Below are 27,084 nucleotides of genomic sequence, written 5' to 3'. Positions count from 1 at the left end.
TGTCAAATAGACCGGATACAATTTCAGATCTACAGGTCCGGAGCACTTGGGCACCAGCGATCATAATATGGTAAGCTTCAACGTAATATTCAATAGAACATTTCAAAGGGGAAATGCTAAAACCTGGAATTTTAGGAAAGCTGATTTCAACAAATTAAGGGAAGAGGTTAAATGTGTAGATTGGGACAAAGTCATGGTAACTGGGGATACTGAACATAAATGGGGAAAGTTTAAGGTTATACTGCTAGAGTCCTGTAAAAAACGTATACCCTCTGGTAATGAAATGTCCAGGAATAAAAAGAAACCACTATGGATAAATAAGACTGTACAAAGTATAATAAAACAAAAACAAAGGGTGTTTAAAATCTTCAAGGCTGAGAATACAGAAATAGCATTTCAGGAGTATAAAGATATCAATAGGAAATGCAAAAAAAGCAAATCAAGCAAGCGAAATTAGCTACTGAAACAAAAATCACCAATGACATTAAAATAAATTCCAAAATCTTTTATAAATACATTAATGCCAAAAGGAAAAAAAAAAAAAGGATAGTATTGGCCCCTTAAAATATAATAAGTTATAGAGGACAAACAAAAAAACTGAGATATTAAATAGGCATTTCTCATCTGTATTCACCAAGGAACTGACTGTACCAGGGATCATTCAACAAGTGAAAAATCAAAGTTCACCACCCGATATAATTAATTTAACACAAGATGAAGTACGCCAACGTCTGAGTAAATTAAACATTGACAAATCCCCAGGGCCAGATGGCATTCATCCACGAATATTGAGGGAATTGAGCTCCGTAAATCGACAGACCGCTGTATCTCATCTTTTTAGACTCGCTTGTAACAGGGTTTGTGCCTCAGGATTGGAGGATTGCTGATGTGGTACCTATATTTAAGAAAGGTAAGTAGGACAGATCCAGGCAACTACCGTCCAGTAAGCCTGACATCAGTAGTATGCAAAGTTTTTGAGGGCATTTTAAGGGACGACATGCAAAAATATATTGCAGAAAATAATATAATAACTGACAGCATGAATTCATGAAAGATAAGTCGTGTCTAACCAACCTGTTGGGGTTCTATGAGGGGGTAAGTGCAAACCTGGATATTGGTAATGCAGCTGATGTGATTTATCTGGACTTTGCAAAGGCATTTGATACTGTACCACATAATAGCCTTATATTAAAGCTCCAGAAGCAAGGACTAGGGGAAACTATAAGCAACTGCGTAAGTAATTGGCTAAAAGATAGGAAACAAAGTAGTCATAAATGGTACATTCTCTAAATGGGCTATAGTCAGCAGTGGGGTGCCGCAGGGATCTGTGCTAGGACCAATTCTTTTTAAATCTCTTTAATAATTACTATCAATTCCATCCAGAAGGTCAAGTGTCAGTCTTTGCTGATGACACCAAACTATGTAGGATATTAAAAACTGACCTTGATGGGGGCGTGGCCTGGACCTGATGTAGAGAGGACACAGCGTGGGTGAGCTCCTGCTTGGATCCTAAATCATCCTGCACACCGGCCTTGCTGACAGGCACTACCGACCCTGGAGGGCTGCAATACTACTTATAACACCCGGGGAAGCGAGCACCGCCAGGATATGCCGACCCTCAGCAGTAATAAAAAAGGACAGACACGCAGGAGCGCGCCTCTGAAGAATCCAATATGGCCCCGCCGGCGTCCACACCATCCCGCGGTGGAGCAGTGGGAGTAGCAGGCAGGCTGGAGCGGTTCGCCAGAGTGGCTCTGAGCCTACCTCCAACGAGGCACCCGATGGCAGCGCTGAACGGGCCCTGGAGCAGGGTGAAAACATACCAGACGGCGAGACTGAGTACCCTGGGCCCTGCATGTTCAGCAGCACAAGATATGCAGACACGGAGGCCTGCGCTGGTAGAGGGAGGAGGGGGAGATGTGGAGCAAACAACACCTATCTTCACTGAGGCCATACTGAGAGACATTCTGGCAGCAATTAACTCTTGCAATACCACATTGGCCACCCTAAGCAGCCAGATGGGAACTGTCACCTCAGATATGGCCTGTATTAAACGTGAGCTGCAGGGGGTGACTGTCAGAATGGGGGAGCTGGAGGAACGAGTGAGTACAACAGAGGATAAATTACCAGCAATGTCACGAGAGCTGGGAAAAGCCACGCAAAATATTTCAACACTGCTAAACAAGGTGGATGATTTGTAGAACCGCTCCCGCAGAAGTAATTTGAGACTGGTGGGGGTCCCAGAGAGGATGGAGGGCAATGACCCATTGAATTTCTTTGAAAAATGGCTTAAAGATACCATGGGAAAAGACCTACTGTCCCCTTTCTTCACCATTGAAAGGGCGCACAGGGTCCCTGCGCGTGCCCCACAGCCGGGAGCACCCCCACGTCCTATTCTGATTAAACTACTGCACTATAAAAATAGGGACACTATCCTGCGCAGAGCCAGAGAGATCAAAGAACTTGCAATTGATGGGAGGAAGATATCAATATTTCCTGATTTCTCCATGGAAGTGCAACGTAAAAAAGTGCAATTTATTGAGATCAAAAAAACGCCTGCGCAACCTACAAGTGCCATACTCCATAATGTACCCTGCTAAGCTGCGGATTGCTGCGAACGGAGAGACTCATTTTTTTGATACGGCTGGGGCGGCGCTGTCTTGGCTGGATATCAATGAGAGGTCCCTGAGGAGGAAGAATACCTGAGATTTCTCTTTCTGCCGCCAGGCGTTGTTTTTGTTTGGGACGCTATGCTGGTGAGCTCATTACAGTTAAATTCATCTAGGATCCAGGACGGGAGACTGCCGGTTCATTGTGGACACACGCTGCACTAGCGAGTTGTGGACCCCCCTCCCTGCATGGACTTGGGGTGTGTTTTTAGCCCTGATTCTCTCTATTTGGGAGAAATGTGTAAGATACACTTGATTTTGAGGGCAGGGGCACTGCGCACTGGTGTGCGGAGCCCTATCTCTCTCCTTGTTTTTCTTGTTTACTGTTGTATGATGCAATCTGTTTGGGAAGCGTGGTGTGCCTCAGTCGTGTCGCTCAACCTAATGTTTTTGAGAATCGGTGGAGAATGCCTCTCTCCTCCAGGTATGAAGTATCCGTCCGGATCATATCTTAGTCTATGCTTATGGCGACATCCTTAAATATTGTAGCGTGGAATGTTAGAGGGCTCGGAGATGCGAACAAAAGATGTGCTATATTTACTCACCTACAGAAACTTTTCCCGGCTATTTTATGTCTATCCGAGACCCATATGGTCAGGGATAATTTTCATTGGCTGAGGAGGGGATGGATCGCGCATGAATATCATTCCACATACTTGACCCATGCACGGGGTGTGAGTGTGTTGGTGCACAAATCCATCCCGTTCTCATGTACCAGATCAGTGATTGACCCGGGGGGCAGATTTGTCTGCTTGCTTTGTACGCTGTATGGTATACAATTTATTCTGGTTGCGATATATATCCCTCCACCATATTCAGTCGAACCGGTAAAAAGGATATTGTCTATTTTAGATTCCCTTCCATCTGCGCAGACGCTTCTGATAGGGGATTTTAATAATTACTTACATCCCTAGCTAGATAAATTACACTCGGGAAACATATCGGAGAACGCCGCCCCGACTTCATTTGCTAGAATGCTAAACAGAGCTGGGTTTTGTAGATCTTTGGCGTGCCCAACACCCCACAACCAAACAATTCTCATGTTACTCTAGCTCCCACCACACCATGTCACGGATAGACCTGGCTATTGGAAACACACTTATGGCCTCATAGACACAAAAGGTGGCCTACCTACCTAGAAGTGTATCTGATCACTCACCATTACATGTTACGCTTGCATGGGGAAACCCCCTTGCTCTGCCCAGGCCTATCTGGAAACTTAATCCCTTTTGGATCCAGCTTATTGGGGGATCTTTATATGATAACATTCTAGAATACTTTCATCTTAAATGAGTGCTCTGCACCGCCACACATAGTTTGGGACTCTATGAAAGCTGTGGTAAGGGGCATATATATTAGAGAAATATGCATACGCAAAAATCAAACCAAATGTTACACCCAGAGTCTGATTCAGGAGGTATCTGATGCGGAGGCTGCGGTGGTGCTCAACCCAACAGTAGAAACTAAAAACACTCTAGAGAAGGCACAGATGTCAATCAAAGAAAATCTCATGTCTGTGGCAGAACATAAACGCTATTTCCTTAAACAAGATTATTTTATTGCGGGGGAGGGCGTGGGGCACCTACTGGCCACAGTCATTAGAGCACAGGAAGGATCTTCTTATATAAATAGGTTAAAGACGGAATCAGGTGACTTTGTAACAGAAAGCGAGGATATAATAAGAGAAATAAAGAGGTATTATATGCGGCTGTACACATCAGACTGTGACCTCACGGAGACTGAGATTGAGCAGTATTTGGATGCTCTCTCTCTTCCTACACTGAGTGATGTAAATAGGGAATTGCTGGACCGGGACATCTCATTGGAAGAACTGGAGGAAGCGCTTGGCCAGACACAAAATGAAAAAGCTCCGGGAACGGCCTGCCTGGAGAGTTTTATAAAACGTATGCACCCTTACTGCTACCCAAACTACTTAAGGTATTTGAAGAATCTGAAAGGCAGAGGGTCCTCCCACCCTCTATGAGGGAAGCCTTAATAGTCTTAATATTAAAACCCGGAAAAGATCCAGAGATCCTGGATTCGTATCGCCCAATCTCTCTCCTACAAACAGATATTAAATTGCTGGCCAAGGTGCTCGCCAATAGGATGTCCCGAGTCATCTCAACTATAGTGCAGAGTGATCAGACAGGATTCATTCCATGCAGAGCCACATCTATGAATCTCAGGAAATTATATTTGGGAATTCAACATAGTTCTGAGGAACCGGGGGAAAGGGCAATTTTGTCTTTAGACGCCGCTAAGGCGTCCGATAGCCTTGAATGGGAATATATGTGGGCTGTACTTCGGAAAATGGGCTTTGGACATAGATTCATAAATTGGGTAAAACTGCTATATGACTCACCGGTGGCGAAGGTTAGGGTTAATGGCAGGGTCTCCGAGTCTTTTCCTCTTGGAAGAGGAACTAGATAGGGGTGCCCGCTTTCACCCTTGCTGTTGGCAGTGGCAATACGGAAATCCAGGGAAGTAGAGGGATTTCGGTGTGGAGCCGTGGAACAAAAGATATCATTATACACAGACGATCTACTCTTATATTTAGACAGGGTACGTTCCTTGATTTTGCCAGCAATGGATATCATTCGGGAATTTGGGCAGATGTCTGGTCTACCAATCAACTGGTCCAAGTCTGCTTTAATGCCGTTGGACCCCCTTCCGGGGGACTTTTCGGACTTACAGATTCCAGTTCCTGTGGTCCGGGAGTTTAAATATCTGTGAGTAATTGTCAGCCCAATCCCGAAGGATTTCCAGGCCCTAAATCTGGAACCCCTGTTACAGCGATTCAGAGCAAAAGTGCATACCTGGTGCCACTTGCAGCTATCAAATATTGGCAGATCCAATTTAATTAAAATGGTAATGATGCCACAATTACTATATCTTATACATAATTCTCCAGTGTGGGTATGTAGGGAATTTTTTGTAAAAATTAATACAATATTCCGGGAACTTATTTGGAAGAAAAAGCAAGCTAGGATTCGACTGGAAGTGCTACAGCGGGGAAAAGGAGGAGGGAGGACTGGCGGTACAAAACCCATATATATACTATATAGCCTCCCAGATGCAACATCTGAGGGGTTGGGGCAAAGAAGGAGGGTATGATACCAGCGGTGATATAGTGAGAGAGGGAGCAGTATGGAAGTACCCAGGTTGCCGGTTGGATGTGGGACAAAGACAGATAAATGGGGCACGATATCCCACACTGGCTATGATATTCCGGGTATGGGACAGGGGTAAGTCTCTTTTGGGGATAAGCGGACCTACAGAGCTCTGGCCACTGTGGCAGAACCCCGACTTGCCAGAAATTAAAAAATTAGTAGGGTTCAGAGGATGGGAGGATAAAGGGATCCATTTAGTGTCACAAGTACTACAAAATAATACTCTTAAAAGCTTTGAACAACTGAGAACGGAGTTTCACCTTCCGCATGTCTTCTTTTATCAGTATTTGCAGCTGAGACACGCACTGGAAAGACAGGGGAGGACAATCCCGGTAACAGTGACACATAATCAAACATTACATAGGCTGCTTACATCTGAGTTCTCTAAGGGTCTTATTTCGGAATTATATAAAAAATTACTACCTGCCCATCTGGAAACACATCCATTGATTGTTAAAAGCAAATGGGAACGAGACGTCGGTCCTCTGACGGAAGGCCAGTGGTCTGATATATTAGAACAAGTTCCTAAACTGGCGGTATCGGAGTGCCAAAAGCTGTCTAAAATATATATCTCATCCACAGGGTATATAAAACTCCCAGTCTACTATTTAAGATGGGACTTAGGCGGGCTTTGCACACTACAACATCGCAGGTGCGACGTCGGTGGGGTCAAATTGAAAGTGACGCACATCCGGCATCGCATGCGACATCGCATTGTGTAAAGCCTAGATGATACGAATAACGAGCGCAAACGCGTCATAATCGTATCATCGGTGCAGCGTCGGCATAATCCATAATTACGCTGACGCGACGGTCCGATGTTGTTCCTCACTCCTGCGGCAGCACACATCGCTGTGTGTGAAGTCGCAGGAGCGAGGAACATCTACCGGCGTCACCGCGGCTTCCGTAGGATATGCGGAAGGAAGGAGGTGGACAGGATGTTTACATCCTGCTCATCTCCGCCCCTCCGCTCCTATTGGCCGCCTGCTGTGTGACGTCGCAGTGACGCCGCACGACCCGCCCCCTTAATAAGGAGGCGGGTCGCCGGCCAGAGCAACGGTCGCAGGGCAGGTGAGTGCATGTGAAGCCGGCGTAGCGATAATTTTCGCTACGCCAGCTTTCACAAGATATTGTACCTGCGACGGGGGCGGGGACTATCGCGTGCGACATCGCAGCATCGGCTTGCGATGTCGCAACATGCAAAGCCCGCCTTAGACCAAACACACAATGTGTTAGGTGTGGACAGGATGATGCCCATTTGATGCATGTTATGTGGGAGTGTGGACACATTGGTGATTTCTGGAACCAAACCCTGGGACTTGTAGATCAAATATATCATATCACAATACAACCGTCGCCCCGCCTGTGCCTGTTGAGTCTGTGGGAAGGAGAAGTGGGCCCGGATTCTCCAACAGCTCTGGGAATAGCCCGTATCTTGTACCAAGCAAGAAAGCTACTTGCATATCACTGGTTAGACCCTCTACCACTAACATTACCAGAGCTCAAAAACAAATTAAATAACATCATAAGATTGGAAAGGGGAGTTTATTTAAATAGAAAAACATTGAAAAAGTTTTACAACATTTGGCGGCCATGGATGGAGTTGCCGGGCTTACCCTCTAGTGCACTGGTTCGGGATGCAATGCTGGACTGGTTACTGTTGTGCCTGCAGTGATGGCATGTGTGAGGAAGGGAATTAAAACTAGTCTTTTCTGTGGCTAAGTGGACTTTGAATGAAGAGGTGAGAGAGGACTGGAACGGTTTCATTGATGACTGCACGGAGAGGGAGGGGCGGACGAGTATAGCAATATGATGTGGAGCGACACGGCTGATGGAGGAGGTGTTTGTTAGTCTGAGGCATTATTGCATAATTTAAGTTTTGTTTATTTGTAGAGCCACGAGGTTTGTAGGCTCAAGCTATATAATATAGTAATAGAGTTCTCAAATCATAATTATATTTACATACATGCAGAGAAAGAACCTGATTTATAAACCACATGTGTTTATCTGTTTATTGTTATCAGTTATATGAAAAGTTAAATACTCTCTGTATCAATCCCTAATGATTTAATAAAAAAAGAAGATCAGATTTAAAAAAAAAAAAAAAAACAAAAACAAAAAAAAAACAACTGACCTTGATAGTACAATATTACAAGAAGATCTGGATAAGATGTCAGAATGGGCAGATACTTGGCAAATGAGATTTAAGGTTGATAAATGTAAAGTAATGCACCTAGGACGGAGTAATCCAATAACTGCGTATACATTAAATGGAAGTAAATTCGGGACTACAGAACAGGAGAAGGACTTGGGTATTCTCATTACAAATAAGATGAGCAGCAGCACTCAATGTCAGGCAGCAGCTGCTAAAGCAAAGATTCTAGGGTGTATAAAAAGAGAGATTAGATCCCGTGATCCCAACATAGTTACCCCTCTATAAAATCACTTGTAAGGCCACATCTGGAATATGGGATCCAGTTTTGGGCTCCACATTTTAAAAAAGGACATTCAGAAGTTAGTCAGTTCAAAGGCGGGCAACTAGACTACTACAAGGAATGGAAGGCCTCCCATATGATGACAGGTTGAAAAAGTTAGATCTGTTTAGCTTAGAAAAAAAAGACGTCTCAGAGGAGATCTCATTTATATGTATAAATACATGTGTGGTCAATATAAAGGACTGGCACATGACTTATTTCTTCCAAAGACAATACTAAGGACCAGGGAGCATACACTGCGTGAGGAAGAAAAGCGATTCCGACAGCTAAATAGGAAGGGGTTCTTTACAGTTAGAGCAATGAGACTGTGGTATGCCCTACCACAAGAGGTAGTAACGGCAGATACTATAACCGCTTTTAAAAAAGGGCGGGATGATTTCCTCAGTACACAAAACATTGTTGGTTATAAATTACTTAGTGACCAAATGTAGAACTGGTGGAGGAAGGTTGAACTAGATGGACCTAGGTCTTTTTTCAACCTACCGTATTTTTCGGACTATAAGACGCACTTTTTTCCCCCAAATGTTGGGGGAAAGTGGGGGGGTGCGTCTTATAGTCTGAATGTAGGGCTGCGGGGAATGAGGGTCATCGGAGGCACGAGCAGGCTGTAGCAGCCTGCCGTGACCATGTGGACCCGCTCATTTAATATGCACGCCCAACATCCCGCCCATCATCTCTCAGCGCTGAAGCCGGCGCTGACAGGTGGGCGGGGTGATGGGCAGGGAATGCGCGCATATTAAACAGCCTGCCCGCATGATCACCCTGGCAACTACAGCCTGGAATGATCATGTGCGGCTGTATTCACTGCCCCCCCGCGCATCATCATCAGCGCAGGGTGCAGTGAGTCAGTATAACTCACCAGCCACGATCCCTGCAACATTGCGATATCCTCCTGTCTGTGCCAGCTGCGGCTGTGTGGAGACTAGCGGCGCGCACAGCGATGACGTCATCGCTGTGTGCACGTGTCCACACGCAGCCGCCCGCCGCCACAGACAGGAGGACATCACGATGCTGCAGGGGAACGGTGACTGCTCCACACAGGTAAGCATAGACAGACGGGAGGAGGAGCGATGCTGCAGGGAGTGAGGTAAGGCGAGTATGAACGTTTATTTTTTTTATGTGCCACAGGATGTGGGCCATATACTAGGATGGGGGTATATTATCAGCAGGATGGGGGTATATTATGAGCAGGATGGGGGTATATTATGAGCAGGATCGGGGAATATGAGCAGGATGGAAGTATACGAGCAGGATGGGGGTATACGAGCATGATGGGGGTATACGAGAATGATGGGGGTATACGAGCATGATTGAGTATATAGCAGGATGCGGCCATATGCCAGGATGACGGTATATAGCAGGATGGGGGCTATACCAGGATGAGGGACATATACTGTATATAAAAGGCAGGAGGATCATTACCAGGCTGGGGTACCTTAGTAGAGAATTTGGGGACATTACCCCCATAACAGTGTCAGCAGCTGATCCTCGCCCCATAACAGTGTGTCATGACCACATTTTATTTTTCTATTTTCCTCCTCTAAAACGAGGGTGTGTCTTATGGTCCGGTGCGTCTTACAGTCCGAAAAATACGGTAAATAACTATGTACTAACTATGTACTATAACCAAGTATGTGGCAGGATTCATCTGCAAGCCTCTCTCTAGTTTTTAATTCTGGCCCGGCATCTTCAAAAACCGGATGTACGGCTTCATTTCCCCATAGACGCATTTCATGGCTTTGTTAATTTCCATTAAAGAGATTTTCTGCAGATTGATACCTATAACACATTAGATATTAAAGAGTTGGAGCAGGTTAAAGGACACACAGCAGCTTAAGTAACCTAACACAAAATAAGATCGGGTCCGCATCACATTGTAGCCCCAGTCAGATGCTCCATTGGGAAGGAAATCCCCGGAAAAAGGGGATTTGGGTGTATACAACAATGGGTCCAGTAAATTTAATGAAGCAAAGCCACTCTGTGCAACTTAAAGGGGATCGGTCACTAGAATTTTCACTATAAAACTAAAAGATTCCCCTTCTGCAGCTCCTGGGCTGCATTCTAGAAAGGTTCATCTTGCTACTGGCCTCCCTTTCAGACCTAAATAAACACTTTATAAAATCTTACCTTTTGGTATGCTAATGAGCTTTGCTGGCCATGGGAGCGGGCTGTATTGTGTCAGTTATCCCCCCTCCTGCCGCTGTTCGCCGTCCCCCAGTGTTGATTGACAGATGAGGCCGCCGCCCACATCTTCCACAGTGCTCCAGAAGTCTCGCGCATGCCTAGTGGCACTATCGCGGGACTGAGCACTGTTCAAATCGCGGGCACCAGTGATCTTTTTGCGCAGGCGCGAGATTATGGGCGGCTACTTGGATGACGCTGGTTATGACATGGTCATGTAAATGCTGTCTGCTGCCTATTCATTTGGACTAGAAATGGTCTTCCTCTTCCCTATGTACAAGGGAAGGCAGTAGGCAAGAGCAAAAATACGACTATTAGTGATGAGTGAGCACTAGCATGCTAGGTACTCATAACAAGCATTAGCATGCTCAGACAGGCTCGACTTGTGTACCGACTATAATGGAACTCAATGGAGAAACTTGAGAATTTTTCCAGCAGTTCTTCCACAAAAATGCTCAAGTCACCCATTGACTTATATTATACTTGGTTCACAAGTTGAGCCCATCCGAGCTCATTACGAGTAGCGAGCACCTGAGCATGGTAGTAAATCGCTCAGTTCTAGACAGGATTAAAAGGGAACCTGTCACCAGATTTGGGGCCTATAAGCTGCGGCCACCACCAGTGGTCTTTTATATACAGCAGTCTAACATGCTGTATATAAGAGCCCAGGCCGCTGTGTAGAGCGTAAAACACACTTTATAATACTTCCCTAAACAGTCGGTGCGGAGCAGATGGGAGTCTCCGTTCTCCGGGTGTGGCGCCTCTTCTTTTGGCTATCTTTGTTCTTCTTCTGCAGCTAGTGTGGATGACGCGTCCGACCTCATCCACAATAGCCGGCATTGAGGTTCTGCGCATGCGCACTACAATACTTTGATCTGCCCTGCTCAGGGCAGATAAAGTACACCTGCGCAGGACCCCAGTGTCTGCTTGTGTGGATGACGTAGGACGTGTCATCCACAATAGCTTCAGAAGACGGAGGACAGAGATGACCGAAAGATGAGGCGCCGCAACCGGAGAATGGAGACGCCCATCCGACCCATCTGTCCCGCACTGACTGTTTAGGTAAGTATTATAAAGTGTTTTTTACATTCTACACAGCGGCCTGGGCTCTTATATATACAGTGGTAGTCGCAGCTTATAGGCCCCAAATCTGGTGACAGGTTCCCTTTAAATAACTAAAATTATTTAGGACATTGCATATCATTGTACTTGACCTACACAACACTGGAGATTAATAGCAAAGGGGAATTTTAGTTTATTTTTGGATAACTACAAGAACGAGCAAACTTCAGCCTGTAGCTTGCACGGCCATTACATTTGAGAGAAGAGCAAAACGCATCCAGCAAAGTGTATTAGCAATTAGGTCATTGCTGTACTGCACGGCTTCCAACATTTATCTCTACAAATTGGACAGCATCTATAATTTAAAGCTGATTGGACCTCATTATACCAATTTAAGGCCATCACTGGAGAATGTGTTTTTTCTACTGGGTAATTGGTATCAATGTCCCCATCTGACTACTGGTAAGAACACTCTTTAGACTCCAGAATGTTAAATGTATGATCTGGTACAAAACACTATAGGGTAACATTGGAAAAGCGGAGAAATCCCAAAGTAACTATTCTTTAGGAAAATACTTAGACTCCAGGAATATTCTGACCGGATCTCTGCATATATTGCATAGGTGAAGACACAAGTGCTTTCAAGAGATCTTTAGGGTTCAGTGACTTTTTATACCACAAGTGGAACAGTGCTAGGAGGGCAGTTTTATAGACTTGACTAAGGAAACCCTAGTAAAATACATTTTTATTCCTAGTTTTTACTATTAGGCCACATTCACACATGGCAGAAGTGACAAGGATTTCAGGTATGGATTTTCCTTGGGCAAATCTGCAGAAAAATGAACTAATTCCCATCAGAATGAAGTTTTAAAAACCAAACAAATCAGTAACATTCTGCCCGGAATGTAAGCGAGCTGTGAATCTGGAAGCCTGCATCATGCTGTAAAGAAACGGATGTTTCCATTAAGAGGAGGTGAAATCTGTGACAAAAACTAAGTAATGCAGGAAAATTTAGCCTTATAATTTTACTAGGGACCAGGTAGAGATGTGATGGACGTTTCTTATTGGCATAGTTCTGTTTTAACCTGTCCCTTAGGCTAGTTTCACACTTGCGTTGAACGGTATCCGTTGCATTGCGTTGTGTAACGGATGCAACTGATGTGTTGCATATAGTGGCACAACGGATGCAACGGATGCTGCAAAACAACACAATTCGTTTTGATTTTTTTTTTTTTTTTTTTACAGTTTTACCAGCGGCAGACTATTGTGAACGATCAGCTGATCACTCCCTGCAGCCGTCCGCCGGGTGATCAGCTGATCGCTGTCACTTGCCGACCGCCGGGTGATCAGCTGAGCGCTGTCACTTGCCGGCCGCCGGGCATGCCAGCGGGCGGGCGCTCAGCTGAGCGCTGTGACTTACCGGCGGCCGGTCGCTCCGCTGAACGTTCGGCCACCGCGAGCCAAAATAAAGTTTGATTTAAAAAAAAAAAAAAAAAAGAAGAAGAAGAGCATGCGCAGTGAAATCCAGAGGATTCCGCTGCTCAAAACAACGTTACATGCTGCGTTCCTCCCGCTGGGCGGGAGCAACGGAGCGTCGCCCAGCGGAAGCAACGCAGGTCCTTTTGGTACAATCAGTCAACCATACAAGTCTATGGGAAACAGCGGAATCAGTTAACGGATTCCGACGTTTTCCAAAAGGGCGGATTGTAACGGAAGGAAAACAACGCAAGTGTGAAAGTACCCTTAGTGGACTATTCTGTATGTACTGTACAGAAAATGTGGTGTGAAATTAAAAAGGGACTGTCTGCTTTAGAAAACACATCTTCTGACACCCTGCATGGAAATTAACAGAGAAAATTAGCTGAGCTTTTCAGTACCTGTGCAATCAACATTAGTTCAGTTATTTTAGCAAGAACTTTTCCCCCACAAGGGAAACGGAGGACACAGTAGGAATTCTCCAGAAGCTTGCAGCAGATTGTTGAGTCTGTAGAACACCTAGAGGAGAAACCACTTTGTCCACAACTTTTCTTATCTAGAAAGCAACATTCAGTTCTGAAAGAGTCATGAGCTACATGCAAAGGCCACCCAAAGTAGTGACACCCAGAGCCCACCTTAAGCTGGTGTCACACACAGCGACAACGACATCGCTGCTACGTCACCATTTTCTGTGACGTTGCAGCGACGTCCCGTCGCTGTCGCTGTGTGTGACATCCAGCAACGACATGGCCCCTGCTGTGAGGTCGCCGGTCGTTGCTGAATGTCCAGCTTCATTTTTTGGTAGTCACTCTCCCGCTGTGACACACACATCGCTGTGTGTGACAGCGAGAGAGCAACGAAATGAAGCGAGCAGGAGCCGGCACTGGCAGCTGCGGTAAGCTGTAACCAGCGTAAACATCGGGTAACCAAGGGAAGACCTTTCCCTGGTTACCCGATATTTACCTTCGTTACCAGCCTCCGCCCTTGCTGCCAGTGCCGTCACCTGCTCTGTGCACATGTGGCTGCAGTACACATCGGGTAATTAACCCGATGTATACTGTAGCAAGGAGAGCAAGGAGCCAGCGCTAAGCAGTGTGCGCGGCTCCCTGCTCTCTGCACTGTGACATGTAGCTGCAGCACAAATCGGGTTAATTAACCCGATGTGTACTGTACCTAGGAGAGCAAGGAGCCAGCGCTAAGCACGGCTCCCTGCTCTCTGCACATGTAGCACAGCGACGTTATGATCGCTGCTACTGCTGTGTTTGACAGCTAAGCAGCGATCATAACAGCGACTTACAAGGTCGCTGTTACGTCACCGAAAATGGTGACGTAACAGCGACGTCGTTGTCGCTGTCGCTTAGTGTGAACCCAGCTTTACTCCCATACACTATTCTCGCCTCATTCCCACCATTGTATTGCAACTTCAAGCACCTCCTCTATCTTACAGTATCATTTCTCCAGCTTAGCACTTTTTTTTTTTTTTTTATATACAATTCTGGAGTGGCGCTTAAATGTGAGCCCCCAGCCCTCTGTCATACTCTCCTCTACTGGAGGCTTCACCTGTTACCAAAGCCACTCCAGCCCCACAGTGTCATCTTGTGATCGTGTGATGCCCTGCGCCAGAGTCACCACAAAGAATAGCTGCATGTGTGTTTCCATTTGTATAACATATATTGTCAGTTTTAATGAGATTTTATTTTCTCTGCTGTTCACTACATACAAACATTTGCCTACACTCCCTTACTGGGGCAGTTCACCTGTGTTGATAGTTGATAACAAGGCTTTTGTGTGAGCCCTACAAGTGGATAGGAGAGGAGTTTAGGTGTGAGGTAAATTCAGAGAGAGTGGCAGTTGAAGTCCATGTGAGGTCAAATGAGGAGTGCATTATGGAGACGGTCCTGTCCTAAGGTAACTGTTGAAACTTCTGGAGGGCTCAGCTACAAATTGGCACGGTATCAGTCCCTAAGCCACCTGGACTTTCAAGATCAGTGGCAAACTGAGAGACTGCTATTAGCCTTTTCATAAGGAGCAGTGAAATTGCCCAAAAGCTCAGCAACGTGATTGAGTTTGGAAACTTTGAGAAGAAACTGAGTTTTCCTTCAGGATTCAAGTAGCCTACTCACTGGAAGGGATCAAAGATCCAGAGTTTTCTTGTCTTGAAAAATCCCAGGATTTTAAGATCCCTATCCCCAGGTAGCGGCAGGAGGAACACACTACCATCACACAGCAGAGAAATCAAACTGTCATTGGGGCAGGTCAGACCACAATCCTTGTGAATGCTGTAAGGAATGTACCGGACTGTTGTGCAGAGCTTTAGTAAAAAGGTAAAAGCTCCCTGTCCTGTCTGTGGCTGAATTATTCCCTGCTGCGCCATCCCTAGCACAACCACCCCAGGAACCAGCTCTATTTGGGGGATGAGGGGACAATCCTCTGGCACTGTGCATCATCACCAAACTCCTGGGGGAACGTCAGCAGTGCTTGGCCATACCAAAGACGAACATCACAACTGGCGTCAAAAACTATATAAATTTATTATTTTTTTCTCCTCTTTTTAAGATTATTTTTAATCCCCAGCACAAAATCATGTTGCGTGCACCCAGTACGGTCACATTGCCACTCGGATCCCACCACCGTGACATCAGAGGTTTACCGGGGGCTGCAGAATACAAATTTCTTACTGTCCAAAAGTCAAAAGTTAGACATGCATTCAATGATTGTGCTTATGTAAGCCAGAATGAAGGCACAAACAAGGCGCTCAGGAAATGCACTGAAGAGTGACCTGCGGGTACTTCATGAAACACTGGAGTTGCCGGCAGGTCACTAATCACCAGAGCCCGACGAAGCAGTGGCAATAGAGAGTAAAGCCGCTGGAAGCGGAGTATGTGACAGGGGTCAGGTGACTTCCATTTAAAAGCACAGCGAGCAGACAGTGCAGCACCACTGACTCCAACTAGAGTTAAAATTAGGCCTAAGCCACACAACGAGAAAATCGGTGCGAGTGGAGTGCGATAAAACATCGCATTCCACTCGGACCAATTCTAGCCTGTGTGTCAGCGCATATGAGTGCGGGATACTAGCATGACACTCGGCTCCTGCTGTGCTGCCAGCGTGAGACTAATGTCATTGCGAGCATCGCACTAGTGCCCCGTGTGGCCCCGGCCTTAGCAGCAGAAAAATCACTAGCCAAGGAGGAGAGCGAGGACACAAAAATAATAGGTGCCAATCATAGGAACCATAAAAGAAAAAAAAAAAAAAAAAAAAATCAAATAAAAGAAAGTGTGAGAGGATGCAGAGGGCAAGGACGGCTGACGTTTCGCGCTTAGAGTTGCGCTTCTAAGAGTCCATTTAAAAGCACAACTACAGCACGGCAAATCAAAGAAGACAAACGCTGGAGTGGTGCCTGTTACACCTGATGCTAATGCACCAAGCAGGCAAACAGCCATGAGGCAGTGTCGTCCCATGCCACAGGTTAGGCACCCTGGTCTAAGGGCATGTTTACTAAGTTTATTGGATAACATGGAAGGAGAACAAGAGTTTTGTAGGTGCAAAAATACAAATTTTTATTATTAGACACAGTAGGGGTGAACATCCATTGGGTCATTAAAAACACATTAAAAGGGTAAATGACGGGTTACCCCCATACATGATAGTAACATCGGCTGAGGTGTACAAATACAGGACATGCAAGTATAAATATAGCACTGTCAATTTACAGGGAAGACATGTGGGCATTATAAATCAACACGCTGTCTCTCTTAAGGTCATACAGCCCATAAACAATGTGGCACAGTTCTGAACACAGCCCGTATTGAGACCAATGCCCCACTGAAATCCCTGCATAGGCAGATATTAACAATACCTATGGTGAAGGTGAACACCAGAAATCAGCCAAAAGAAGTGAAGATAAGGGGGGACTCCGTCAGAAAAGAGCCTCAAGATAACCTACGTCCGTTTCGATTCTTATTAAATGGCAATCTTCATCAGGGAGGAGGAGATTGCCCAGATGTGGAGAGCCACAGACTTTAGGAGCTAATTTGTGTCATTTTGAAATGAGGCAAAAGGCAGCATAACATTCTCAGAGCAATGGCTTCTCGGCTGTTAATTGTCCGATACTGTGGGCTGTGGCACGCCCCGTCAGGCCTCTTCACATGCATCTCTACAGTACCCAGCACTGGTGGAAACTCCCACATAAGAGAATTGAAGCAGAAGCATTTTCCAAGCTCAAATCATAATTTAAAATATTCACAATATCTGAATTTCTTCATTTATGGGATGTTGCTGAATAAATGGAGCTGCAAGGAGATTCTTCTTCTGAAATTAAGTCATTGACAAATTACTTGCAGGAAAGATTTTTCCTCCAGCGAGTCCGATCTCTTATGTTTATTTCGCTCTTCTTGTAAGAGCTTCTGTCAAGCTGCCACGTAACCCTGCTACAATTAAACAGGGAGACAGATGCAGGCATCCCAACTGCCAGCCAAGGGAGGGACTATTCATCTTCCCCCTTCCATCTTACCGGGAAATCGATGTTAATCAAATCAGAGATCTTTTAATAGATATTTAGCCATGCAGAATACAGGAGTGCAGACAGAACAAAAGGTCAGCGATCCCCAACATTACAAGCCGTAACATTTAACGCAATATAGAAAGATGTCTAAACGGGAGAATTCCGGTAGGCGCATAACCCTTTAACCCCTTTATGTGATGGGAAACTGCCAATAGCAGAGGTTTCTCTCCAAAACGGCACTGTTAGTACTGAAGTAAGGGGCAATAAGGCCCACAACACTACTGAAATCCAATTCAAAGGCTAAAATACACACGTCATATAAAAGGAAGTACCTGGAACAGTCACAAAGCAAATTTACCATCAGCCCTAACATTCTGCACTTTCCTGTATGAGGAGTGACCCCAAACCTGGATTCAGAATCCCATGGCTATACCATAAGTACTTGAGATAGAAGTTCTCCTTAAGGGTTTACAGGCTTATCTGAGCAACTCATTTGCATGGTAGAGCATTTGAAATGGGTACAGTTATATAGAAACCTCTTTCTGGGAATAATTCCCTATATTTTTCACATTTCCAGGGATTTACAGCGTTATCTTAAGGAATATTACACTGTGCCGCTTGAGCCACGCCTCCTATAAATCACTCTGACATATTACTAAGTAAAGCATTGAAGCGGCTCCGGGATATAGGTGGGGTGCACGAAAAATCTATAAGTTGATTACATTCCTAATGTCCTACACCTAATTCAACACAATGATATTAAATTTCTAATGCGGGCCTGAATAAGAGTCAAAGAAAAATGGTATATGAAGGGATTGTCTGTACTTCATAACGATTGCAAAATTTTCAACCCGTGGCTGCTAAAAAAACTAACCATAGGAATGGGTTTCCATACTGCGGGTACCTCTGCGGCACACCGGAATGTGGAAGGTCTATCAGAAGAACGATGGAGATACCGGCCACTAAAAGAAAGCATGGTTTCAGCCACATACAGCAGCATAAAGAACACAGGATAAAACTTCCTGTCTAACCCAAAGCATCAGTACACTCCAGATCAATGAAGAGGGCAATCTGCAGCCACACATGTTGGAGTTGGTCCTAAATGCATTTGGTCAAATGACAGGATGGAAACATTGTGAGCTTTCCCAGCTCTATACATTGAGGTGCAGGTTACTCTCATAACCTGTGTGCCTACTTACATTAACACATTTACACAAGAGGACAAGATTTTTATTTTTTTTTGTCTTCTTTTCTTTAAAACATGTGTATGGAGTTTTGAAGAGCGGTGTCAAATGGACTTTGAAAATAAGATCCATTTCTGTAGCGTGTGATCCAACTTATGGATAAGGTCTCACCGGCATTGCATGAGCGGGTATGAGTAGGTGTATGAATTTGCCCTAGGCTATTTGCGCACTTTGCTTTTTCATGCGTTTCCGCAGCGTTTTGAACTGCAGCTTTTTAATGCCAAAATGCATGCGTTTTGATTTCCAAGCAAAGTCTATGGGAAATTGGGATTTCTTGTGCGCACAAGGCTGTTAAAAAACACAGCGTTTCAGTTGCAGAAAATTTGTCAAAATTTCTGCGTTTAAAGAAGCAGCATGTCAATTGTTTTTGCCATTTTGGCTGCGTTTTGCTAACCGAGTCAATGAGAACTTTCAAAACGCATTCTAAATCAAAATCCCAGCGTTTTACATGCTTTTTTGATGCTTTTTTTGACAAAATAAACGCATGCGTTTTTGACTTTATAATAAGGGCATGATATATCTCTTTACACACACACATAGTCCGACAATTAAATTAACGAAAAAGCATAATTTAACGTTATTTTATGCATAAATATTAGAACACAGTTATCATTTTAATAAAATAATCTATTTTGTGTATGATTTTAATCATATTAGTTATTTTTTTTCCTTTTTTTCATAGTATTTGAATGTTTAAACTTTATTTAGCATTGTATTTGTAGTCAAAATGCATCTGACTTTAACCCCTTCACCCCCGGCCACTAAAACACCCTAATGACCGGGCCATTTTTTGCAATTCTGACCAGTGTCACTTTGACAGGTTATAACTCTGGAACGCTTCAACGGATCCTGGCGATTCTGAGATTGTTTTTTCGTGACATATTGTACTTCATGTCAGTGGTAAATTTAGGCCGATATTTTTTGCGTTTGTGAAAATTTAGGAAATTTTGCGAAAATTTTGAAAATTTCGCAATTTTCAAACTTTGAAAATGTATGCCCATAAATCTGAAAGATATGTCACACAAAATAGTTACTAAATAACATTTCCCACTTGTCTACTTTACATCAGCGCAATTTTCGAAAGAAATTTTTTTTTCGTTAGGACGTTAGAACAGGTCAAAGGTCATCAGCAATTTCTCATTTTTCCAACAAAATTTACAAAATAATTTTTTTAGGGACCACATCACATTTGAAGTGACTTTGAGAGACCGAGGTGACAGAAAATACCCAAAAGTGACCCCATTCTAAAAACTGCACCCCTCACACTGCTCAAAACCACATCCAATAAGTTTATTAACCCTTTAGGTGCTTCACAGGAACCAAAGCAATGTGGAAGGAAAAAATGAAAATTTTACTTTTTAAACACAAAAATGTTACTTTAGCCATAAAATTTTCATTTTTACAAGGGAGAAAAGAGAAAGTGCATCCTACAATTTATTGTGCATGTTCTCCTGAGTACGCTGATACCCCATATATGGTAAAAATTAATTGTTTGGGCGCACGGCAGAGCTCGGAAGGGAAGGAGCGCCATTTGAATTTTTGAGTGCAAAATTAGCTGCACTCATTAGCGGACGCCATGTCGGGTTTGAAGACCCCCTGAGGTGCCTAAACAATGGAGCTCCCCCACAAGTGACCCCATTTTGGAAACTGAAGCCCTCAAATAATTTTTCTAGATGTTTGGTGAGCACTTTGAACACCTGGGGGCTTCACAGAAGTTTATAAAGTTGAGCTGTGAAAAGAAATTTTTTTTTTTTTTTTTACCACAAAACGGTTGCTTCAACTAGGTAGCTTTTTTTTCACAAGGCTATCAGGAAAAAATGCACCATAAAACGTATTGTGCATTTTTTCCTGAGTACGTAGATACCTCACATGTGGTGGAAAGTAATTGTTTGGGCAAATGGCAGGGCTCAGAAGAGAAGGAGCGCCATTTGACTTTTCAAACGCACAGACGCAGTGCACTGATCGGCCGCTGCAGGACGCACGGTCGGATGCGATACAAAAAGCGTCGGGGATACGTAAAAAAAAAAAAGTCATGCCAAAAATTGACCATGTATGCAGATCCGTTATGTGCATCCCTGATCAGCGCTCGGCAGGACGCACGGACGGATGGGATACAAAAAGCGTTGCAGATAAGGAAAAAAAGTCACGCCAAAAATTGAGCAGGGATGCAGATACGTTATCTGCATCCCTGATCAGCGCTCAGCGGGACGCACGGAAGGATGAGGTGTAAAAATGGACAGGGGATACAGAAAAAAAAAAAAAAAAAAAGTTATACTCACAGTACCCAGAGGATCACTGACCAGAAGAGCTGCAGAGGAACAGATGGCAGAGAGATGGACAGCTTTACAGGAGCAGCAGGCAGATCAGCAGAATGCCCAGGAAGGACCCAGCGATGGAGGCAGATGTGATCGGGCTGGTGAAGACAGGTAAGAGGATGTCGGGGGAGAGCAGAGTGGGGGGGGGACCAGAGGGGGAGGGGGAGGTGAGAGCAGAGGAGGGGGGGGGAGAGCAGAGGGGGAGACCGGAGAGGGAGCTGCAGAAGCAGGATAGAGATAATGGGGGAGGCAGTCAGATCGCGGGGGGAGCAGATCGGGATATCGGGGGAGGGGGGGGGGGGTTGGAGCAGATCGGGATGTCGGGGGGGGGGGGGCAGATCGCAGGGGGGCACGGGCAGGGGCTAACACGAGAGCGCGCAGGGGCACCACGGGAGCGCGCACGGGCTGCAAGGTGAGCTCAGTACTCACGTGCAGCAGGAGCGGTGGCGGCGGCAGCAGCGGTGGCGTGGTACCACAAGTACGCTGCAGACATGTTGGGGGAGGGCTCGCAGGCCAGCACAAGTCTGGGCAGGGCGGCCACCGGCAGATCAGACCGCCCCACTGCACACTGATTGGAGCGATCGTGCTATGACGCGCAATCGCTCCAATCAGTGCTGCAGGGGCTGGGGGCGGCATGTTTGAGGTCCACCTATGATATGCTGCAGCAGCTGCGGCATCTCATAGCTGGATCTCACAGTATCGCACTAATTCGGGCATTATTTTTGCCGAAATTAGTGCGAACGATGTGGTTGGCGGTTCAGATTTGAACAGCCAATCACATCGATCGTCGATAGGGGGTGGCGATGCCGCCCCCCCTGGGGTCAAGCAAAGGTCCCCTGCTGTAAGAAACAGCAGGGGACATCATTTGAAAGCCGTTGCTATGGCCACGGCAATCAAATGAACTTTAGGCCGTAAAATTACGTCCCTGGTCGTTAAGTCACGTTAAAATAGGACGTAATTTTACTGCCCGCGGTCGTGAAGGGGTTAAGCAATGAAGAAGCATGTAAATCGCCGCAAAACACAGTAAAAACATAGCGTTTTTGTGATCAAATTTGACAGCCAATTTCTGCCAGAGGATGCGTTTAGAACTGCAACTACATCAACGCAAAGTGCGCACATAGCCTTAATCTTAATGTAACCTTAAACTCATGCGCTCATTTACTTCTGCAGGTGGGTAGCCATACATACCCTCCATTAGTGGCGGTACCCTACATACCCCCCCCATTAGTGGCGGTACCCTACATACCACCCATTAGTGGCGGTAGCCTACATACCCCCCCCATTAGTGGCGGTACCCTACATACCCCCCCATTAGTGGCGGTACCCTACATAACCCCCCATTAGTGGCAGTACCCTACATACCACCCATTAGTGGCGGTATCCTACATAACCCCCCATTAACGGCGGTACCATGCATAACCCCCCCCCCCCCCCTCCATTAGTGTCGGTACCATACATACCCCCCCATTAGTGGCGGTACACTACATAACCCCATTGGTGGCGGTACCCTACATACCACCATTAGTGGCAGTACTGTACACACCCCCATTAGTAGCGTTACTGTACATACCCCATTAGTGGCATAAACAATACTACTGTTCAGCAATAAGTAAAGGAAGTTTGTCACCAGGTTTTTGCTATCCCATCTGAGAACACCATGATGTAGGGCCCGAAACTCCGATTTCAGTAATGTATAACCTACTTGATTGATTTGTGTCATTTTCATAAAAATCACTTTTTCTGCTGTAGATCTAGCAGTTCTCTCACTGCTGAACTCTGTAAAACCCCATCCACACAATAGGATTGGCAGCATTATGTATGCACTGTGCATAGGCACAAAGCTGCCAATCAGTGGTGAGGGTGGGATTATACGGAGCTCATGAATATGAAAGACTACAAGGCAGCAGGTTTACCAATCCTCTAGTGGGAATGCCCTGCTGAGAAATCGTGATTTTCTCAAAACTGCAGAAAGCATCCCAATAAATGATAAAATCGCTAGAATCAGTATCTCTACCCCCACTCTATGCTGCTCTCAGATTAGGCGGCAAAAACCTGGTGACAGATTCCCTATAAATAAACAGTACCTGGAAACACATTAGTACACAGTTCAGTTAGTAAGAACAGCTCTACCTGTTGAAGTTGATGTCTGGGTAAGAGGAATACTCGGACTTTCTGGAATTCCTGCGTGGGAAGGTGCAGAAGAAAGCATTGGCCAGCAGACATGATATCTGTTCCTGTGACAAGGTGATTGAATGATTCATTTTTTTCTTCAGCAATGGGATGGGCTGCATCAAAAAGAAGAGGGGTGGGAGGTGGTCAGAAATAATTCATTTAAACAGTTTGGAGCTGGATATGGAATTTACCAAATTAAAGCAATAGTGATTTGATATTTCTAGCTGGTCCTTAAATCAACAGTTACCACAACATTGAACTGGAGTTATTCATCCTTGGTGACCGGTAAAGAGGCTGTATGACACTCCAGATATGCAATCAATATAAAGAACAGCGGCCTAGGAGTTCTAGATCTCATCGGAAAATCCAGACCCACAATATACACCTCCAGTCCTACCAGAAGAAGCCAAGCACAAGACATTTCCTTACAGAGCCTCTTCATTATGTATTTTCTAAAATGAATATATGTTAGATTTACACTATGGCTTTTCTACTGGAATATGGTTGATCGATCGTAACCCAAACGGTCAGATGTCCCAAAATGTTAGGGATTGTAGCAGTCTTTATTAGTCTGAGGGCAGTTCCCACGTAAGTAAAGCCTGCACTTTTAGACACAAAATACACAACAGAAGTCTGCTCTCAACTGTATTTTTGCTGCTTTTTAGGTTTTGCCTTTTTATGCAGATTTAATGCAAGGATGTTAGTTTTTGTTTTTAGTACTGAATCTCCACAAAATATGTACTGTACTTCCAAACAACTTCAATCTTACATGCATTCTTTCAGCCTCCTTACAGAAGTCTATAGGGAAGGAAAGAAGGAAAGACGGAAAGAAGGAAAAAGCACAAAGGCTAGGAAGCTGCATACATTCACATCCACTTTATGCGAATGGTTAAATGTGGTAGATTTTCTGCACAAAAAAAAGTGGGAACGTAATTCAGGATTCAGGGGTCTGGCTTACAATGACATGAGAACAGTAGAAGCCGAGGTTTATACTTGTATTCCATCAATTTCTAAATTAGGGGGCGGAAAGGATCCAACAGATCATCGGTTATAAAACTTTAAAGGGAACCTGTCAGCAGAAATTTCCCCTCAAACCTAAAAGATTCCCCCTCTGCAGCTCCTGGGCTGCATTCTAGAAAGGTCCCTGTTATTATTGTGCCCCCTTTCTGACCAAAATACAGAGTTTATAAAGTGGTACCTTTTTGGATTTGGATTCTGTAAATGTGACACGGGGGCGGGCTGCCTGGCGCCAGTTATTCTGCCTCCTGCCGCTTTAGGCCGTCCCCCATCACTCCTTTCCATAGCTGTGGACGCCGCCCAGTGCTCCACAGGTCCCCGTGCATGCCCAGTGCTCATCTCTCGTGGATGAGCACTGTGCCCAGTGTCACCGCTGGTGATGTGCGCGCAGGCTTTAGATTATGGACGGTGCTGTGATGTTTATTACCAAACAACTGCCCATAATCGCGGGACCGCGCTTTCCCCCTCGGCGTCCTTCGTTCTGCGCAAGTGCGGTGCTGCTGACCCCACGTCACCTCCTTCCCATCTATTTCCTGCCTCAGGGCAAGATGGGAAGGAGGTGACGTGGGGTCAGCAGCACCGCGCTTGCGCAGAACGAAGGACGCCGAGGGTGAAAGCGCGGTCCCGCGATTATGGGCGGTTGCTTGGTAATAAACATCACAGCACCGCCCATAATCTAAAGCCTGCGCGCACGTCACCAGCGGTGACACTGGGCACAGTGCTCATCCACGAGAGATGAGCACTGGGCATGCGCGGGGACCTGTGGAGCACTGGGCGGCGTCCACAGCTATGGAAAGGAGTGATGGGGGATGGCCTAAAGCGGCAGGAGGCAGAATAACGGACGCCAGGCAGCCCGCCCCCGTGTCACATTTACAGAATCCAAATCCAAAAAGGTACCACTTTATAAACTCTGTATTTTGGTCAGAAAGGGGGCACAATAATAACAGGGACCTTTCTAGAATGCAGCCCAGGAGCTGCAGAGGGGGAATCTTTTAGGTTTTAGGGGAAATTTCTGCTGACAGGTTCCCTTTAACATTCAGAGAAGTATGGCAACAGCTTACCCATTCTGAGGGCCAAACATGGCTGCTAAAAAAGGGATTCGGAGGTACAGGTCGCTGGCCATATGTAAACTGTCTGGAGAACAGATAATCACTAGTCCATCTGTTCCGATTAGATCCAGTTGACCTGCCCATGCATCTCCATTTTATGAAGACCTAGATAACAATGGTCTAGTTAAGGAATCGCTTTGTCTCCTTGTACAATCTTCCTCCTCTGCCCATCTGATATTCTATAATGCGGATCCAGCTGTACTCACCATATGGTAACTTATGTGGGACTTTTATGAAATTTGTAATGTATTTTTTTCCCCCCATTTGTTTGTCACTGCTCTTAGATTTTATTTGAGAGTACTATCTTTAGCTCCAAGGTTTGGGGACCGGCAAATAAAGATATGACTACTTTAAATGTATTCTTGTCCACATCTCAGAAACTAGCAAACAATATAGAAGGTCTAGAGAGCCACCATGAGGAGGAAAGTGGTAATCCGGAGCACAGCAGCAGCTATTCAGGCACACCCATCATATAAGTGCTTCTACTGTGCAATTTATTTGGCATAACAAGAGAAAACTAGGGGGAAAACTTGAAGAATTACTGTTTTATATTAGTTTTCTTTCTTAGGTCGCAACACTTTTTTGTGTAAATAATTTTAGGAAAAAGGGAGCCAACTAAACTCGGTCACTGCCAAGCTAACTAAACCACTTACACAGGTATGTAAGGATGTACAGTGCCTTAGGAAAGTATTCGGCCCCCTTGAGTTTTTCAACCTTTTCCCACATTTCAGGCTTCAAACAAAGATAAAAATGTTAATGTTATGGTGAAGAATCAACAAGTGGGACACAATTGTGAAGTTGAACAATATTTATTGCTTATTTTAAACCTTTGTAAAAAAGAATAAACTTAAAATTGTGGCGTGCAATATTATTATTCATCCTCTTTACTTTTAGTGCAGGAAACTCACTCCAGAAGTTCATTGAGGATCTCTGAATGATCCAATGTTGTCCTAAATGACTGATGATGATAAATATAAGCAACCTGTGTGTAATCTAGTCTCCGTATAAATGCATCTGCTCTGTGATAGTTTCAGTGTTCTGTTTAAAGCACAGATAGCATCATGAAGACCAAGGAACACAACACGCAGGTCCGTGATACTGCTGTAGAGAAGTTTAAAGCCGGATTTGGTTACAAAAAGATTTCCATAACTTTAAACATCCCAAGGAGCACTGTGCAAGCGATCATAATGAAATGGAAGGAGAATCATACCACTGCAAATCTACCAAGACCCGGCTGTCCCTCAAAAATGTCATCTCAAACAAGGAGAAGACTGATCAGAGATGCAGCCAAGAGGCCCATGATCACTCGGGATGAACTGCAGAGATCCATAGCTGAGGTGGGAGAGTCTGTCCATAGGACAACAATCAGTACACTGCACAAATCTGACCTTTATGGAAGAGTGGCAAGAAGAAAGCAATTTCTCAAAAGATATCCATAAAAGTGTCGTTTAAAGTTTGCCACAAGCCACCTGGGAGACACACCAAACATGTGGAAGAAGGTGCTCTGGTCAGATGAAACCAAAATCAAACTTTTTCGGCACAATGCCAGACGATATGTTTGGCGTAGAAGCAACACAGCTAATCACCCTGAACACGCCATCCCCACTGTCAAACATGGTGGTGGCAGCATCATGGTTTGCGCCTGCTTTTCTTCAGCAGGGACAGGGAGA

At 45.1% G+C, this 27,084-nt stretch overlaps 1 protein-coding gene across 3 annotated transcripts in view; it reads right to left on the bottom strand.

Annotated features, from left to right (window-relative positions):
- Positions 1-27,084, bottom strand: part of PARG (poly(ADP-ribose) glycohydrolase) — a 303,202-nt gene that overhangs the window by 114,139 nt on the left and 161,979 nt on the right. For all 3 annotated transcript variants that reach the window (XM_075349011.1, XM_075349012.1, XM_075349013.1), the window contains one exon: positions 23,247-23,401. In XM_075349011.1, the coding sequence (XP_075205126.1) occupies positions 23,247-23,401 (155 nt within the window). The remainder of the gene's footprint in view (positions 1-23,246; positions 23,402-27,084) is intronic.

The sequence above is a fragment of the Anomaloglossus baeobatrachus genome, chromosome 5 (genome assembly GCF_048569485.1).
Source record: "Anomaloglossus baeobatrachus isolate aAnoBae1 chromosome 5, aAnoBae1.hap1, whole genome shotgun sequence".
In the NCBI taxonomy this organism is placed as follows: domain Eukaryota; kingdom Metazoa; phylum Chordata; class Amphibia; order Anura; family Aromobatidae; genus Anomaloglossus; species Anomaloglossus baeobatrachus.
Note: the sequence above shows the minus strand (reverse complement) of the source record. Positions and strands in the feature narration are given on the sequence as shown.